The sequence below is a fragment of the Palaemon carinicauda genome, chromosome 7 (assembly GCF_036898095.1).
Source record: "Palaemon carinicauda isolate YSFRI2023 chromosome 7, ASM3689809v2, whole genome shotgun sequence".
NCBI classification, from domain to species: domain Eukaryota; kingdom Metazoa; phylum Arthropoda; class Malacostraca; order Decapoda; family Palaemonidae; genus Palaemon; species Palaemon carinicauda.
Genome location: NC_090731.1, coordinates 170530968 through 170549807, shown reverse-complemented (window position 1 = coordinate 170549807; position 18840 = coordinate 170530968). Strand labels below are relative to the sequence as shown.

General features: G+C 43.3%; 1 protein-coding gene across 3 annotated transcripts in view; it reads left to right on the top strand.

The window, feature by feature from the left end:
* LOC137644166 (uncharacterized) overlaps positions 1–12989 on the top strand; it is a 58125-nt gene extending 45136 nt beyond the window's left edge. For all 3 annotated transcript variants that reach the window (XM_068377162.1, XM_068377160.1, XM_068377161.1), the window contains one exon: positions 12159–12989. In XM_068377162.1, coding sequence (XP_068233263.1) covers positions 12159–12715 — 557 coding nt within the window. In that variant the 3' untranslated portion in view covers positions 12716–12989. The remainder of the gene's footprint in view (positions 1–12158) is intronic.
* Positions 12990–18840: the final 5851 nt, after the last annotated feature.

The window sequence follows — 18840 nt, the reverse complement described above, 5'->3', positions numbered from 1 at the left end:
CGTACTTCCAGATCCCAGTCCATCCGTCTTCAAGGAAGCAAGATTCAGCCTAGACAACAGGAAATACCAGTTCAAGTTGCTGTGCTTCGGTCTTTCCACACCACCTCAAGTTTTCACCAGTGTTTGCTCTAGTGTCATCTTGGGCACACAGGATAGGCATCTGTCTCCTTCGCTATCTGGACAACTGGCTAATCCTAGCAGACTCGGTGTCAACCCTTCTTCAACACCGAGACAAACTTCTGAGACTTTGCCAAGATCTGGGGATCATGGTAAATCTCGAGAAGTCATCCCTGCTTCCTACACAGAGACTGGTATACCTAGGCATTATAATAGACACTAATCTCCACAAAGCCTTCCCATCAGACGACAGAATAGCAAGGTTGAGGAAGGTCGCAAGACCCTTCCTCAGACGAGAAGAACTTCCAGCCCAGACGTGGTTACGTCTTCTCGGTCACCTTTCATCACTGGCCCGTCTAGTTCCCAATGGCCGCCTCAGGATGAGATCCCTCCAATGGCGACTCAAGTCCCGGTGGAATCGGACTCTCGATTCCCCGGACATCCAGATCCCCATGGGATCAGCGGAACTGACGGACCTCGAGTGGTGGGTGGCAGACGAGAATCTACAAAAGGGAGTGGATCTTCTTGTCCTCCCCCCGGATTTGATGCTGTTCTCAGACGCTTCAAAAAAAAGAGGATGGGGGCCCCACGTGCTGCATCACACGTACCTCCACATAAATCTCCTAGAGATGAAGGCCGTCTTTCTGGCCCTTCAACAGTTCCAACCGTTCCTGGCAGGCCACTCAGTGATGGTAATGAGCGACAACACCACAGTAGTGGCTTACATCAACAAGCAAGGAGGAACTTTTTCGCACCACCTATCCCATCTAGAGATACTTAGATGGGCCGAGATCCACTCGATACCATTATCGGCATGCTTCATTCCATGCAAAAGGAATGTGTTTGCTGACAACCTGAACAGAGCATCTCAGATAGTGAGTACCGAGTGGTCTTTGGATCATCTAATAGCCAACAAAGTCCTGACTTTGTGGGGTTCTCCGACAGTGGACCTCTTCGCAACGGCCCTGAACTTCAGGCTCCCGTTGTATTGTTCCCCAGTCCCAGACCCCAAGGCTCTCTGGCAAGATGCATTCCAACAACGGTGGGACAACATCGACGTCTACGCCTTTCCCCCCATTCTGTCTGATGAGGACAGTACTCAACAAGGCCAGAACATTGGTCCACCTTTCAATGACCTTCATAGCTCCGCGATGGCATCACGCAGAATGGTTTCCAGACCTTTTGCAACTCATAACGGAGCCCCCAAAACAACTCCCTCCACGACACGATCTACTCAAACAACCACGTGCCAACATATTCCACAAAGCCGTAGCTTCACTATGACTTCACGCCTGGAGACTTTTCAGCATCTCCTCTCTGAGAGGATTTTTGCAACAAGTTGCGATCAGGATGTCTGGACACCTGCGAAGGTCATCAGCAGCAGTCTACCAGGCAAAGTGGAAAGTCTAATGTGGTTGGTGTCGTGGAAGGGGCATCTCTCTTCTCGATGCCACTATTCCAGTAATAGCGGAGTTCCTCGTATATATGCGTGAAGAAATGCGCCTGTCAGTCTTGGTGGTAAAAGGCTATCGCTCAGCCTTAAGCCTCGCCTTTAGACTATAAGGAATGGACATATCTTCATTGCTAGAACTTTCTTTACTCATACGGAGTTATGAACTTACCTGTCCTCTGTCTGAAGTGAGACCTCCCCCATGGAATGTGGTTCGAGTTCTTAGGTCTCTTAAGAGACCACCCCATGAACCATTATGCCAGGCACCAGATCACCATCTAACTTGGAAGACGGTGTTCATGCTAGCTTTGCCTTCAGCTAAACGAGTCGGTGAACTTCATGGTCTCTCATACGACATCGCCCATTCAAGGGGATGGGGAGACGTAACGTTCAGCTTCGTCCCTGAGTTTATTGCTAAAACTCAGAACCTGGGAGTAGCAGATCCATAATTCAACTCCTTCCAGATTTCGAGTCTTTGTTCTGTAACAGATGACCCTGATCATCGCTTACTCTGCCTAGTGAGGAGTTTGAGGTTGTACCTTAAGAGAACAGCCGCAGCCCGTCCTCGTGTGCCTGCACTCTTCGTCAACACAGGAAAGACCAAGAGGAGGGTCACCAAGAACACAATCTCAGCATGGATTCGCAAGGTCATAGATCATGCATTGAATCCAGACCCTCCTCCTTCACGTCGCCCCAGAGCTCATGATGTCGGGCGTAGCTACGTCCCTGGCATTCAAGAGAAACTTCTCAGTGACGTAGGTTCTTCAGGCTGGGGTGTGGAAATGTCAAAATACGTTCACATCCCACTACCTGCAAGACGTGACCCACAGGAGACTTGATACGTTTTCTATCGGTCCTGTGGTGGCTGCACAACAGCTGCTTTAAAACCTCAAGCTCCTTATTGGACAAATAGCAGAAGGTTGAGGGCATTGTTACCCGGTTTTAGTGTACGTGAATGAAAAGGTTTGACTGGCTATTATTCTTTTCTTCATCCTCCCCTATTTTGGGGAAAGCAGCATCCTGGGTTCTCTGCATAAGCCGACCTCAAACTATGCAGGTAAACTATGCTCCCTTGTGTACCTAGTATTAAAACTAATACTGTTGCGTCCCCATACCCTAGCGAGGTGGTATTGGGAAAGTCTTGGTTACAACAGTTTTTCCTTCTAAAGACTCGGAATAACTTTACCTGGACGGTCGCACTTCTATATATCTCAACACTCGGCTTGCGTAGGCCGCAGACCTTGCGTAGCAAGGTTTTAGCGAGGTGCAGGGACTCCTTAATTTTGAGTGCTGACATACTCAGATAAGGAGCCCCCGGGTAAAGCCAAAAGCCAGATTGGCAGGGACGTCCACCCTTCCTAATGGGTGAGTCACCTTTAATAAATAGCGCGGTTTGTATTCCAGTTACGGAACAAATGACAAATTTGTAGATAATTGTACTTTTCCTAACGATACAAACCTTAGCTATTTATACAAACTTGCCCGCCAGCCCTATTGCCCTTGAAGTCTTACATCCAAGCAAAGTGAGGTAAATCACAGGTGTGTGAGTGGAAGCGGTAGCAACCTACCCCCCGCTAACTAGCGGTGCGGGTAGTTAAACTTTAATGGCTTGTCATTTCAGCTAATAAATTGCTAAGTTTTGTATAGTTAGGAAAAATACAAATTATCTACGAATTTGTCGTCTTTGAAAGGAGTTTTTAATTTTTTTTTCTCATACTGTACTGTTCTTTATCTTTAATGCTTGAATGACAAAAGCCTGTCAATATTCAATACTTAAAGAATTTTTTCTCCGAAAATTTCATATTTTCAGAAAACGGGCTTCAAAGTATTTTTGTAGAGATTGAATGAATAGAGTTTAGTATGTATTAGATAGGCTTTTAGCAGTATTATTACCTCACCACTTGAAATCATAAGGACGTAATCATCATTTTTAAATATTTAACTTAGCCGGTGAATATATAATAGCTGAGCCTCCGGCGGATCGACAGAAAAACACACCAAAAACTCGCGAGCGATCGCTATGAAGGTTGCGGGTGTGCCCACTAGCGCCAACTATCGGCCAGATACCGCATATACATGTAAACAGACCCAATTTTTCTCTGTCGGCCTTAACGACAAGACGTATCAATACTCGCTGTATAACCTGGAGTTTTCTCAACATATTTGGTGAAGTACTTCCTTTTGGTTAGAGCTTTCGCAGTGCAGGTGTTTTATCTTCAACTTAAATCTTGAACTCGTTTTTAGATAGATTTAATTTTTGATGACTTTGGATTGTTTTTTTGGACTTTCTTAGACTTTTAAATGGCCGACCCTTCCCTTAGTACGGAAGTGTGTTTTAGGCTTTTAGCAATTATCTTATCACGTTTTAAATTGTTGTTGTTAACTATATATTTTATATCTCAACCGCCTTTATTGGGTCTCTTCGATTAGCTTTCCATTTATGATGAACATCAAGATGAATTTTAATGATTTGTTTATATGCGACCTTTCCTATTCCTCCTCTAATCCGAGAGTAGGCGGTCCTAACTTGGAAACCGAAGTTAAACAACGTTGAGCCCTTTCAATCGTAAATAACTTTTACAGAGCAAATGATTTAAAACTTATTAAATAATTATTTTTTAGTAAATATTTTATGAAAGATTTTCTTTGAATAGTCTTCGTACTGTTTCAAAGATGAACTAACGTTTAGTTTATTTATGCTACGCAGTTTGCGCTCTATCGTTACGATAGAGAGAGAGAGAATCACGGTTTCACTTTGCAGAAAGAGTAAATCGATTCTGACGTTTTGTTCATTCTTCTTTCAAACTTAAATGTTTTAAATACTATTTTAAAGGAACTTGTTAATTGAAAAACCTTTCAGTTTTTTCCTTTGGTCAAATAACCTGTTTATTGATGAAAGGTAAGTGGGCTCTTCTCTTCAGTGAGAGAGAGAGAGAGAGAGAGAGAGAGAGAGAGAGAGAGAGAGAGAGAGAGAGAGAGAGAACACGTTCCGATCTTTATTCTCGTCCCAAGCGAGTAACGTTGTTCTCGAGTCAGTTTTTTACTCTCGTCCCTAGTCTCTGTACGGGGAGAAAGGATAAAACGTTTTTAGTTTTTATTCTCGTCCCAAGGCACTGTTCGGTGAGAGATTGAAAACGTAGTTTTGAATGAACTAGTGTTTAGTCTCCTTCCCAGCCACTGATCTTTTTATCTTAATATAAGTTTACTGTTTTTTGCTTGTATTAATGTGCTTACATTTTACGACTGATTTCGCAATTATAACCTTTTGATGAGGGTAGAATTGCGTGCTTCAGGTAGAAATCAGTTTTATTCATACCTAATGTAAATTGTTGTAAAATTCGATTTCAGTGAAGTAAGTGCAAAACAGAAAATCGTAGTGATAAAGTGATAATTGCGCAAAGTGTTATCAGTGTTGCGACCGAGGGTTCGTCTGTTCGTGCCTGTCGTTCGCCTAGTCCGAGACCTCTTGCAAGCTCCCAAGCCCAGGGGAGAAGTAATGTCGTACGACTTATGGGTTCGAGAGGACTTGATCAGCGAACAGACGTTCCCTCTATGGTTTCAGGCGTGTCTCATCAACACCGCCCCTACCATAAGACGAGCGAGACGATTTTCTCCTCGTCATCCGAAGGCTTTTCGCATAAGAAACCGTGGAACAAGGTTTCGAGGCCTTTTAAGCGAAAGTCAGTCCTTTCAGGACAGGTCCAGCGTCCTGGTTGTAACAATTAGGACAGCTCTGACCCTATGCAGTCATCGGAAGACTGCTTGCCGCCTAAACAAAAGCGTAACACAGGCTCCGAGAGTCTTTTTGTAGGCAAGGTTTTGCAGTCACAGACGTTACCCTCGTCTCTTACCGCAACCATTCCCGTTGATCCTAAATGGATTGTACGGCAAGACATGCAGAATAAGCTTGCCTCTCTTATGGAGGACTATTCTGTTGAGCAGGTTCACGATGATCCTCGCCGCTTAGCTAATCGAGATCTTGGCCGTCAGCCGCCCAAACGAGCCTTTGCTCGTCCTGTTGACATTGACGTTACAAAGTCACGTCAATCGTGTTTTGTAGAGCCTCACTCGATGCAGTCCCGTGTTGACTCTCAGCCGCTTGTGGACGTTCAGCCGCTGCCGCTTGCTCTTGTTGACGTTCAGGACGTTCACCAACCAGCAGAGTTGACTTGTTTTGACGTTGAGCGTCAATCACCGCAGTCAAGAGTTGTTTTGACTGCTCAGTCTAAGCAGTCAAGGCAGTCTCGAGTTGACGTCGAACGTCCTCCCGCACCTGTTGTTGTTACTGGTCAGTCCTTTAAGCAGTTACATGACATAGCGTCCTTGACTGCTACTGATTGCTCCTTTGCGTGTGGACTCTGCTTGTCAAGCATTGCCACCACGGCAGGTCTCTCCCTTGCTTGAGACTCGGCTATTGTCGGACAAGGTTCCTTCAGATGAGGAAGTTGCTGATCCCCCTCCTACTGATATTCCCTTGAGGGCTCTGTCAGACGGAGAGGAGCCTAAAGCTGCTCAGCCCTCTATGGACTTTAAATAAATCATGCTGATTTTTAAGGATCTTTGTCTGGATCTTTTTGTAACTGCTGCTCCTCGTTCGCCTAAACGTCAGAGTTTACACTAGGCCTAGCTACTTCGAAGCCGTTGTTTTATAAGCTAGTGCTCTCTCGCTCTTCTAAGAGAGCTTTACGTTTGCTAGGCGACTGGTTAATCACCAGGAGGAGTTTGGGGGAGACAGCCTTTGCTTTCCCTACTTTTAAGCTGGCTTATAGAGCGAGAGTCTGATATGACACGGGAGAAGTTCTCGGCTTGGGAGTTCCTGCCTCTGCCCAGATAGACTTCTCAAACCTCATAGACTCTCCCTGGCGCCTGGCCATGAGACACTCCAAGATTTTATGGTCGACTTCAGAGCTAGACCATCTCCTGTTAGGAGTTTTTTCGAGCGTTTGAAGTTTTGCTGTACAATTATGTCATGCATAAACAAGGCTTTCAGGGATGGCTCCAATGATCTGACAGCCACGTTCTCTGCAGGAACAAGTCCCTCAGGGATGGCTCCAATGATCTGGCAGCCATGTTCACTGCAGGAGTACGTAAGAGGCAAGTGCGCTCAATGTATTCATTGTCAAGACAAACTTCACGATGAAGTCTACCAGGCTGTCTTGACAGCATTAATGGAAGGCGACTGGATGGTCTCTCTCGACCTTCAGGAGGCATACTTCCACATTCCTATACACCCGGATTCCCAACCGTTTCTGAGGTTTGTTTACAGGAATGTGGGGTACCAGTTTCGAGCCCTGTGCTTTGGCCTCAGTCCTGCTCCTCTCGTGTTTACGAGGCTCATGAGGAATGTGGCAAAATCCCTCCATCTATCGGGGATCCGAGCCTCCCTGTACTTGGACGACTGGCTTCTCAGAGCATCGTCTAGTCTTCGCTGTCTGCAGGATCTACATTGGACGTTGAGTCTGGCCAGGGAGTTGGGACTTTTGGTCAACCTAAAAGTCCCAACTGATCCCATCCCAGATTATTCTATATTTTGGGATGGAGATTCGCAGTCCAGTTTTTTTCGGGCTTTTCCGTCTGCCACCCGAATAGAACAAGCCCTGCTCGAAGTCTAACTAATGCTGAAAAGAGAACGTTTGTTCAGTCAGGAGTTGGAACAGTCTCGTAGGGACTCTCTCATCCCTGGAGCAGTTTGTCTCACTAGGGAGACTACACCTTCTGCCTCTCCGGTTCCATCTAGCCTCTCACTGGAACTAGGACAAGACGTTAGAGACGGTATCATTCCCAGTCTCCGAACCAGTAAAGGCATGCCTTAAATGGTGGGACAGCAATATCAGTCTGAGAGAGGGACTATCCCTAGCAGTCAAGAACCCAAACCACGTGTTGTTCTCAGACGCGTCGGATTTGGGTTGGGGTGCGACCCTGGACGGTCGGGAATGCTCGGGTCTGTGGACCTCAAGTCAGAAGAGCATGCACATCAACGGCAAGGAGCTATTAGCAGTTCACTTGGCCTTGATGATATTCGAAAGCTTTTTCGAAACTAAGTGGTAGAGGTCAACTCAGACAACACCACAGCTTTGGCGTACATCTCCAAGCAAGGAGGCACACACTCCTTCACGCTGCTCGAGATCGCAAGGGACCTTCTCTTATGGTCAAGAAATCGAGGCATCTCCCTGTTGACGAGATTCATCCAGGGGGACTTGAACGTCTTGGCAGACTGTCTCAGTCGGAGGGGTCAGGTGATACCCACGGAATGGACCCTCCACAAGGACGTGGGCAAGAGTCTTTGGGCTACTTGGGGTCAACCCACCATAGACCTCTTTGCCTCCTCGTTGACCAAAAGGTTACCAATCTATTGCTTTCCAGTCCTCGATACAGAAGCAATCCACATAGACGCGTTTCTACTGGATTGGTCTCTTCTGGACTTATATGCATTCCCACCATTCAAGATAGTCAACAAGGTACTGCAGAAGTTCGCCTCTCACAAAGGGACAAGGTTGACGTTGGTTGCTACCCTCTGGCCCGCGAGAGAATGGTTCACCGAGGTACTTCAATGGCTGGTAGACTTTCCAAGAAGTCTTCCTCTAAGGGTAGATCTGTTACGTCAGCCCCACGTAAAGAATGTCCATCAAAGCCTCCCCGCTCTTCGTCTGACTTCCTTCAGACTATCGAAAGGCTCTCAAGAGCTCGAGGCTTTTCGAAGGAGGCAGCCAGTGCGATTGGAAGAGCGAGGAGAGCTTCTACCATTAGAGTATACCAGTCGAAGTGGGAAGTCTTTCGAGACTGGTGCAAGTCAGCATCTGTGTCCTCGTCCAGTACCTCTGTAGCCCAAATCGCAGATTTTCTTTTACATCTGAGAAAGGTTCGCTCCCTTTCAGCTCCCACGATTAAGGGCTACAGGAGCATGTTGGCTTCGGTCTTTTGACATAGAGGCTTAGATCTTTCCAACAATAAAGATCTCCAAGATCTCCTTAAGTCTTTCGAGACCTCTAAGGAACGTCGTTTGGCAACTCCTGGATTGAACTTAGACGTGGTCCTAAGGTTCCTCATGTCAGACAGGTTTGAGCCATTACATTCAGCCTCCCTGAAGGATCTCACCCTCAAGACACTTTTCCTAGTGTGCTTGGCTTCGGCTTAAAGGGTCAGTGAACTTCATGCCTTCAGTAAGAACATCGGTTTTTTCTACAGAAAAAGCCACTTGTTCACTTCAACTTGGTTTCCTGGCCAAAAATGAACTGCCTTCTCGTCCTCGGCCTAAATCTTTTGATATTCCTTGTTTATCAGAGATCGTAGGCAACGAACTGGAAAGAGTATTATGTCCTGTTAGAGCTCTTAAGTTCTATTTAGCTCGTACTAAGTCATTACGAGGTAAATCTGAGGCATTATGGTGCTCAGTTAAGAAACCATCATTGCCTATGTCAAAGAATGCTTTGTCATATTTTATCAGATTTTTAATACGAGAAGCTCATTCTCACTTGAATGAGAAAGACCGATGTTTGCTTAAGGTTAAGACGCACGAAGTTAGAGCTATAGCAACCTCCGTGGCCTTCAAGAAAAATAAATCTCTGCAAAGTATTATGGACGCGACTTTTTGGAGAAACAAGTCAGTGTTCGCGTCATTTTACTTAAAAGATGTCCAGACTCTTTACGAGGACTGCTACACACTGGGTCCATTCGTTGCAGCGAGTGCAGTAGTGGGTGAGGGTTCTACCACTACATTACCCTAATTCCAATATCCTTTTTAATCTGTCTCTTGAAATGTTTTTTAATATTGTTTTTTGGGTTGTACGGAAGGCTAAGAAGTCTTTCGCATCCTGGTTGATTTGGCAGGTGGTCAAAGTCATTTCTTGAGAGCGCCCAGATTAGGGGTTTGATGAGGTCCTGTTGTATGGGTTGCAGCCCTTAATACTTCAACTCCTGGGAGTCTTTCAGCATCCTAAGAGGATCGCTGGGCTTCGTGAGGAAGACAGACTAATAAGGCAGAGTAATCGTCTAAGTCAACTTCCTTACCAGGTACCTTTATATATTTGGGTTTTGTTATGATATAACTGTCAAAAACTCTAAGCATATACGCTGTAAACTTAATTAACTCTAGTCTCTACCCACCACCATGGGTGTGAATCAGCTATTATATATTCACCGGCTAAGTTAAATATTTAAAAATGATATTTTAATTATAAAATAAATTTTTGAATATACTTACCCGGTGAATATATAAATTAAAGGCCCCCCCTTCCTCCCCGATAGAGACCCAGCGGGATGAGAAAAATTGGGTCTGTTTACATGTATATGCGGTATCTGGCCGATAGTTGGCGCTAGTGGGCACACCCGCAACCTTCATAGCGATCGCTCGCGAGTTTTTGGTGTGTTTTTCTGTCGAGCCGCCGGAGGCTCAGCTATTATATATTCACCGGGTAAGTATATTAAAAAATTTATTTTATAATTAAAATATCATATTTCAGGGTTGTTTATATGTCAGTGGTGAGCCCCTTCCCTGAAATCTAAAAATTTCTCCCCACTCACACACATACTGTAGATACATGTACTAAATGCACTCATAAACGTGTACACACTCATATTCATACAGACACATGCGATAAAGAAGAGCCCTTCTTAGAATTCTGTTTATCACACTTTTTCCACTTTTCGTTGTTACTGAGCACCAACAACATAATCTTTTTCATCATCAACCTTCCTTCTCTTTGATCTCTTAATCATGACCCTATACTTTTCAAAGACTTCAAGGAATACAAGAATCCAATACTACACAGTGAATAGCTTTCAATGTATCCCCAGTTATGCTGCTAAATTGTTAGGCAAATTGACTGTTGCACAGGTTTTAGTCCAAAGAACTTTACCCTTGAAAGCCTGTACCATATTATGGCTTGGAGTGACTAAAGTGTTGATTTTTCCCCATCAGCCGTATTATTATTATTATTAGCTAAGCTACAACCCTAGTTGGAAAAGCAAGATGCTATAAGAGCAAGGGCTCCAACGGGGAAAAATAGCCCAGTTAGGAAAGGAAATAAGGATATGAATAAACGACATAAGAAGTAGTGAACAATCAAAAATAAAATATTTTAAAAACATTAACCACATTAAAATATATTTCATTTATAAACTATTAAAAGACTTGTCAGCCTATTTAACATAAAAACATTTGCTGCAAGTTTGAACTTTTAGTGTAGCCCATCTTTCATCCCTGTGTAATGTAAAATAGAAGACCATATTTTTTTTGCATTTTGGCTTTTGTTTCTGTGCCAGTGTTTTATTGTTAGAGCAAGAAGTGGTCTCTGGCTTGAATGATGTTTGGGAGAATCAAGAACACTGACGCAATGGTAAAATATAGCTGTGATCAAATCATTCAATTCTTTCACTTTCTAACATCAACTCCAAGACAGAATACCAAGTTATTTAGGACATTCTCATAAAGTATGTCTCACTGAGAGGCTTCTTATATTGCTTCCCATGTTTGTGTTTACCAAATAGACATCATCTGTCTTTCCTCAATTTGGTTCCATATTGTTTTCCTACATGGAGGAGACATCATGATCCCCAAACAAGGTTTCATACACTTTTCCTGTCTTTTAGCATAGGGCTAGACCCACTGCTAATAACTGGAAACTCCTTTGCAATTGGACTACTTAGGTAAAGGTTAAGTAACTGCCAATAACTGATTGATGACTGCAAGGGCATGCGATAATAAAAACCCTCTGCCAAATTATAAACCATGCCTGATGCTATTTAAGGGCACATCAGGCAATTGACTCCTTAATATGGGGGTAATGGTACCAAATAAAATGTACAAGGATAATAACAACTTTAGAAACCTAAGTAAATCTAAATGTATTGATATATTAAACATTATTGTTGTTGTTATTATTATTATTATTATTATTATTATTATTACTATGCTATAACTCTAGTTTGAAAAACAAGATGCTGTAAGCCCAAGAGCTCCAACAGGGAAAATTAGCCCAGTGAGGAAAGGAAATAAAGAAATAAAATTACTACAAGAAAAGTAATGAATATGAAATATTTTAAGAACAGTAACAATATTAAAATTGATCTTTCATTAAATCTATAAAAACTTCATAAAAACTAGAAGAAGAGAAATAAAATAGAATAGTGTGCCCAAGTGTACCCTCAAGCAATAGAACTCTAACCCAAGACAGTGGAAGACCATGGTACAGAGGCTATGGCTATGGTTTGAAGAAGACTTACCTTCCACTGACTAAGGTGCCTACTATGTTAATGATTAAACAAAATTGCAAATTACTTTAAAAATTTATAGTTTTTTAATATAGTTTTTATAAAGTAATGGTAGTTAGGGTGTCACTTTGAAAATTGTTCTTGTTATGTAATGTAGCGTGTTGATGAACTGAAAAAGAAATTGATTTCAAACTGGTTAGGTGAAGTTAGCTGAAAATTTTGTACAAAACACCATTAAAGTGTCGAAGGTAATAATATTGCATATGAAAAATATATTTTTTTCTATAATTACAGATACCTCTTGATGTTTTCTTATTTGTGTCTTATTAGCTAAGAGTTTTTACAATTCTTGTGATTATTTTGATCTTATACTTCTTATTAGTTGAAGCTGCGACAACCTTAGCTGGGATGGCTACCCTTCATGACCCCTTTATGAGGCATCAGTTACTCATAGCCTATCAAAACCAAGATCTTCTTCTGGCTACTATGGAGAAACAGGAATCATCTGGTGCCGATAACCCAGAGAACACACAGGGTCAAGCAGAAGATGAAGAAATCTGTCAAGAACGTAAAGATGAGGATAGTGTGGAATGCTCAAGCAAAAACGGCCTTCGGAATAGCGAGGTAAATGTATCACTCGGTGGAACAACTGTTAACGATGTGTCTTCTGCAGGCTTTGAGCTGCAGGTCAATTCGGGGAGTGAACAACAGGAAAACAAAGAGATAAATAACTTGGACATTCTACCTGAAAATTGTCAGGTTGAAGCTTCCCTCTCTCAGGAAACCATGAATGCTGCTTATGATGATGCTCTAGAAAAAGAGCTCTTGCCAGATGTTGACCTTACGGAAATGAGCCCCTGCCAAGAAGAGGTGGGTAAAACTGTAACTGCTCTGGAAATGATAGCGGGGTATGCAGAAATATTTACCTCTCCCAATTGATCAAAGTCATTTTTAGTGATAGGATGCTATTTTGGCTTTTATTATTTTCAATGTGCAGTAATTTTTGTTTTATGAATTTTATGGAATAGATTTTTTATGCACATATTATTTTAAGTTTTCTTTTTAAAGTTCATGATTTAAGGTCTCAACAAAGTGGAAGACATTGTAGGTATTTTTAGTGTTTGAAGAAATGCAATAACTTTCTTAATTTGTAAGGTAGATTTGAATTTTGACATTTATCTTGCTTTTCTTTTTATTCAAGTATCAACCTATTGTGGTTCATAAGAGTATGAAATTTTCTTGTCATAAGTCATTAATCCAAATAAAGAGTAATATCTCATAACCTGTGGTAGATTTTTTTTCAGGTTTAGCAGTAGAGTTGTACTTCACCTAATGTTTAAATAATTATATTATTCATATCTTACGAATAGAATTTTGCCTGAATTTTCCATAACTAAAACTGAAAGATGTTTTATTTCAGTGAAACTTTCTGAAATATATTTGCTCTTAATTTTCAAAGTTAAAGCCCAACAGAAATAAAAATAAAATACATTTTTTAAAGTAATTCATATTTTTCAGCTTTTAACGAGGTAGTATTAGTTACTGGAGGGTAAGCCCTGCCCACCAGTCAAGTGCCCTCTGCACTTTCTTTTGAACTTAGGCCTGGAACTTGCCAGGTGGTTGAGGTAGGAAGGGAAAATTAAAGGACTCATGTTGGTATAAAAATACAAATCACTTTAGAATTTGTGTTTTGTTTCTATATTAAGGGAGAAAGTTCTCATTAACAAAACTGGCTGGTTTAGCTTTCCCAGGAAATGTCCAGAGCACCTAATCGAGTATAAGAGTGGAGATGAGGACTCCTGGCAATCTCTTAACTACCTGAGCATAAAAAAATAGTTATTGTTAGAATTGGCCCCTACCAGATAACTGATGGACAATCATGGAAGAACCAATATCCTTGTAATGGATATGTTGTTTGAATGTACAGAATGATCATTATGAGAACTTAGTTTGCATACAATGTGAGAGGGGGATATAATTCTTAACTAAGTTGCTCAATCATGAGGCTTACCTGCATCTGACATCTGGTCCAGCACATAATGTGACTGATGAACCCCAAGAGAAGGGAAGAGAGAAAGAGGAAGGCAGTCATATCATGTTGCAATTGCTATCACGAGCGAGATGCTTCTTGCCCCGTGAGGGAGCTAGGTTTGTTATACAATCATGAAGCTAGAACGAAGCAGTGTTATTGGATATCCTCTTCACCCTTCCGGTGCGGAATAATCTCTGGACTTCAGAGTCTTCCTTTGGTATCACCATAGGGCCCTCACAGGGCTGAGAAACAAGTTATCCTAATCCCCACTAGTTATTTCTTGTAGAGAAGGGCTCGGACCTGGCGTCGTGGGCAGCTGGGATCCTGGACATTTCCATGAACTCAGGAACAAAAGTGAAGACATTTCATCGTACAAAATGACTCGTGACATACCAGATACCATGAAGCTCATCTCACCTACTCGCTATGCTGAGGTTAAGGCTAGCAGGAAGACAGTCATGAGGGTCGCATTTCTATCTGATGTCCAATTCAAGTTATCAAATGAGGCAAGCATAAGAAGCCTGAGAACTGAGTCTCTGAACAGGAAGTATCCCTTCTACAGGACCAATTGCAGAAGATGGCCTACTTCCCCTGGTAGACAGCTGCAGAGGACTTTCATAGGTATCCAGATATTTCTTGTGCAGTGCCTCGTGAAAAGCCTTTCACACGGAAAAGATGCTGGATAGTTGCCAATTGTTGTAAATGACACTGCTGAGATGTGGTACCCCCCTGGGGCTTACAGGGAGGGTGGGCCATTGAGGTAGATAGTAAGCAGAGTAATGAGAAACTTAAATTTCTTCATTCCTGTTTTCCTAAGGTTAAACCAACTAGTTTAGCTTTTTGGTCTCGTGAAGTTAAAACACACTTGTGTGGTACAGAAGTTTTCTCAGTACATTGCCAAGGAGCATCAGCAGATTTAGATACTATTTGGCATATGGGCAATTGGAAGCCATCAGGGTCATCCTGAGCTCCGATGTCGTCATCAGCCTGTTGACTAAATGACAAATCAGGCAGAAGGGAAGTAAGGTGTACACATTTGAGTAGTCCCAGGGCTGTTGGAAGTTGTCTTCAAACGTCCCCCTCCAGATCTGGAACTCGTGAACATAACTCTAGGAGTTTCTTGGTCAATCTTATAATGAACAGGTTGATTGCCGGCGATCTTCGAAAAGCAAGAAGCCTTTCCTTCTCTTGAGAATGTAGGAACCACTCCGAGCCTACAACCGGGCCCTGGCTACTGAGCATGTCTACTAGAGCAATTTTTTTTTGCCCGGAATAAACCTCGCCGACAGGTCTACAGCGGTGTCCACTGCTAAGGTCTGCATTTGCTTGGCCAACTCTTAAAATGGTCTTTGAAACGGTGTCCCCATGCTTGTTGACGTAAATCACGACCATAAAGTTGTCGCTGATCAAAGCTACTGGCTATCATGCTTTGTTGGAAAGCATGCAGTGTAGGGAATGGTTGCTTAAATTTCCAAGTGGTTAATATGCAAGTGTTTTACTACTGTGGACCACACCCTTCGTGGATGGATCTGTGAACACCAGCATATTTGGACATCGAGAGTTGAGGAACTCCCCTGATGAGGTTTAGTCATTCAGCTCCAAGGCAGCACTATCCAGTACTTATTGTTCCACTGAAACGAGATAGGGAGGGTGATTGGTTATGAGTGACACTTCAAAAATCACTGGAATGATCACTGGTAAAGATGTCCTTGAAGAATGAGCTTCTCCAAGGAAAGAAATCCCAGAGGTTCAGGAATGGGTGCAGCATCTCCATGAGCCTGCCAATAAGGTCATCTAATAGGAAGACTTGCTGCTGCTATGGTCAGCATACCCGGGTACTCTATCCTTATTTTGGGCGTGAGACTCAATTTCTCTCATCTGATCACTATCCCCCAGATCATGGCAGAAGGAAAGAAGCCTTTTGATCCTAGATGAGGACAGGATCAGCCAATTGTCGAGATATCTCAAAAGGCTAATCCTATCCCAGTGGGCCCAAAGTGGAGACAAGTGTGAACACATGGGGAGTGGTAGACAATCTGAAGTACAGGGCTTTTGGAATGATACACTCTCTGCCATGGACAAAGTGGAGGTGCTTACTTTAGGGCTGAAAGCATGCATCTCTTAGATCCACAGATAGCAGGAAGGTTTCTATTCTGATGGCAGACTGTACTGTGTTTGCTGTTTCTATCTCTAATGGTGTCTGGAGAACAAACTTGTTCAAAGGAGAAAGGTCGATCACTGGTTTCCAGTCCCCAGTTGTCATTTCCACCTGGAAGAATCCTGTAGAATCGTCTCGGACTTCGATTTCGGATGTTAAGTCTGGAACATCAACGGTGTGCGAATGAAGAGAAGGTGAGAGTAAGTGAAAGCTAAGAAGTATTCATCCTTATGGATTTCCACCACCCTTCCTGTTGCCCAAGAGCTTGACAGGGGTCCCACTGCTCACAGTAATTGAATGAAGAGACAGCAATTTCAGCCTCCCCTTATCTCTACCATCCCTCCTTGACTGACCAGGCGGGGGGTAAAAGAGTGAAGCGTTATTGACATCTTTCTTTGAGGAGGAAGAGGCTGGAGGTGCAGATCAGGCGTAATGGGTTTTCGAAGTTCTTGCTGCAGTTCCCTTTGTGGAACATTGACCCTGAAAGGTAACCGCAAGGAGAAGGCCACAGTCTCCAACATTGTTGTGTTCTTCAGGAACAATGCGTCCTCTTGCCCCACTTGCCTGGCAAAGGGAGAGGCAACAGCATCCCTCTTCCCAAGGACCCTGTTGGCGCACTGGTTTGCCGATAGATGCCCCAAGAAGATCACAGCTTTGCAGCTGAAGGACTAAGTTGGTGTGGTTTGTGTCTAAGGATTTGCTAAACCCAGGTTCATGGAGAAGTAGACTACCTTGGATCAGTGGTTGGTCCTGGTCAACGCCATGGCACCAGACTCAAATGTTGAGAATGAGTTGCTCTCATTCGAGTCTCTTCATGGGATCAGCACGGCTACTGCAGGATTGTTTGGTAGAGGTTAACGCCTTCTGGTATGTAGAATTGTTATTGTTGAGAGAGTGCAGGAGGCAGGATTTTGTTCTACCGGCTAGAGCAAAGATACTTCACCTGCCCAAAGATGTGGGAATCAACCAACTCCTAAACTCCATGAGCAACCAAGCTCCAACCGTGGCAACTCGAGGACAGGCGTAGACCTTTGACAGGCACGGAAGTCCCAATCAATATACATAATCTCTGTGAAAACACTTTAGGTCGTCGTACTCGCAAATGAATGCGCTTCCACCCTCCTGACAATGGGGTGTTTTTAATGCATATCCCGGTAGTCGGTAGACACCTCACTCTTAGAGTACAGTATTCAGGATCCAGACCGAACACGGAACCGGGGCGATACCCTGAATAAGTTGAAGGTTTGACTAATCAACAATCGAACTTACCTTCAGACACAGCTCTGTCTAGCTCTTGTGCTCTCAGTGGCTGACAAGTATTATGTAGTTTAGCCTTTGAAGAGCAAATGGGAGAATGCGGTACTAAGTGGTGTGTCATGTGACTGCCTGTTACTGGGAGGAGAGGAACCCTGCTGCTGATTGCACGTGCATGAATTATAATGCTTGTACAAGTTACGAGAGTAGTCTTTATAGTTCCCCTCTTCCATATCGAATGAATGAAGGGGAAGGTTTGGGTGCATAAAGAAATTTTGGTGCGTGGAAAGATCTCCGTGTGTGGATGAGAGCAATGAGCCCAGGTGATCTGGTTCCTGCACATGTGATAACTTTTGGAACATTCTTGGTAGTCATAATCACCCAATAAAAAGCGTGAGGTATCCTATTAAGCTTAAATAATTGCATGGAGATATAAAGCGCCTGGTGAATGATCTTGTGGTGACTGATCACATGGGAACAGATCAAGAACCAACAATCATGAAGAGACTATGGATCGTATTGGCTTGAAGGTGACTATCTCGTCACTCATATAAGCGAAGAAACCAATCTTGGGTTCTTCTTCCAATAACAGTGAGCTTCTTTCTTTTTTAGGCTGAAATCTCCAAGGGAGAGATCCTGAGGTGTATCTCGATCATCTAGGAGGGGGAAGAGGGGCAGCGGCCGTCATCCTGACCGACAGTGTGCTTAGTCCAGTGTGGGGCTGAGCACCATTAGCAGACATGTGAGATACCTTTCCAGGATGGGTACATTTTTAGAATGTGCTGTCCCTCCTTGCATACATGGCGAGAGATCTGTAAATCACACCAGTTCCCAGCTGATTGGTCTACCTGGACTTCAACGACTTTTTCAGACCAGAAGTAGCAGTAGCTGAACAGCTGAGGGCACTCTCTTTAGTACAAGACAGCACAGGTAGCAGGAGCGTAATCATCTATACCATTTGCCGCTACATCTTCCTAGTTTGGGATAATTTATGGCATGCACCACCCTTCCCTCCTTTCTCTCTAAATATAAAGAGTATTATCTTCTCATTTGAATTGCTAGGCTCACATAAAATGAGTTGGTTTTGACTCCTATTGGCTCGGTAAACCTCAAGGTTAACTATTGAGTAGTTGGCGATCAAGGCGGTGTCTGTCGGAGGAGAGAAGAGGAAGAACGAAACCCCTGCCCTCAGCAAAGGTAAAAACACACAGCCTCTTATCCAAAGCTCTCCTACTGATGTAACTCTTGATGACCATCGCAAGGACCTATTCCAACATTTATGGGATAACCTGGATGCTTACGCCTTTCCTATCTTCTTCCTGATATAACAAATATAAACTCAACAAGGCGTTGAAGACTTCAAACATCAGACTAACCTATTTGCTCCCAAGTGGCCACAATCTGAATAGTTTCCAGACTTGCTGATGTTTCTAGTCGAGGTACTGGTGCAACAACTCCAGTCGCCAAAACTTCTCTTGTCAACTGCACATGCAGAGGTTCCACAACTCGATGACCTCCCTGTCATTTCACAGGTGGAGACTGTCAAGCATCTCCAAGTGAAAGGCTTTATGCGACGCACTTCATAGTAGATGTACGGATACTTCCATAGATCCTCTGCAG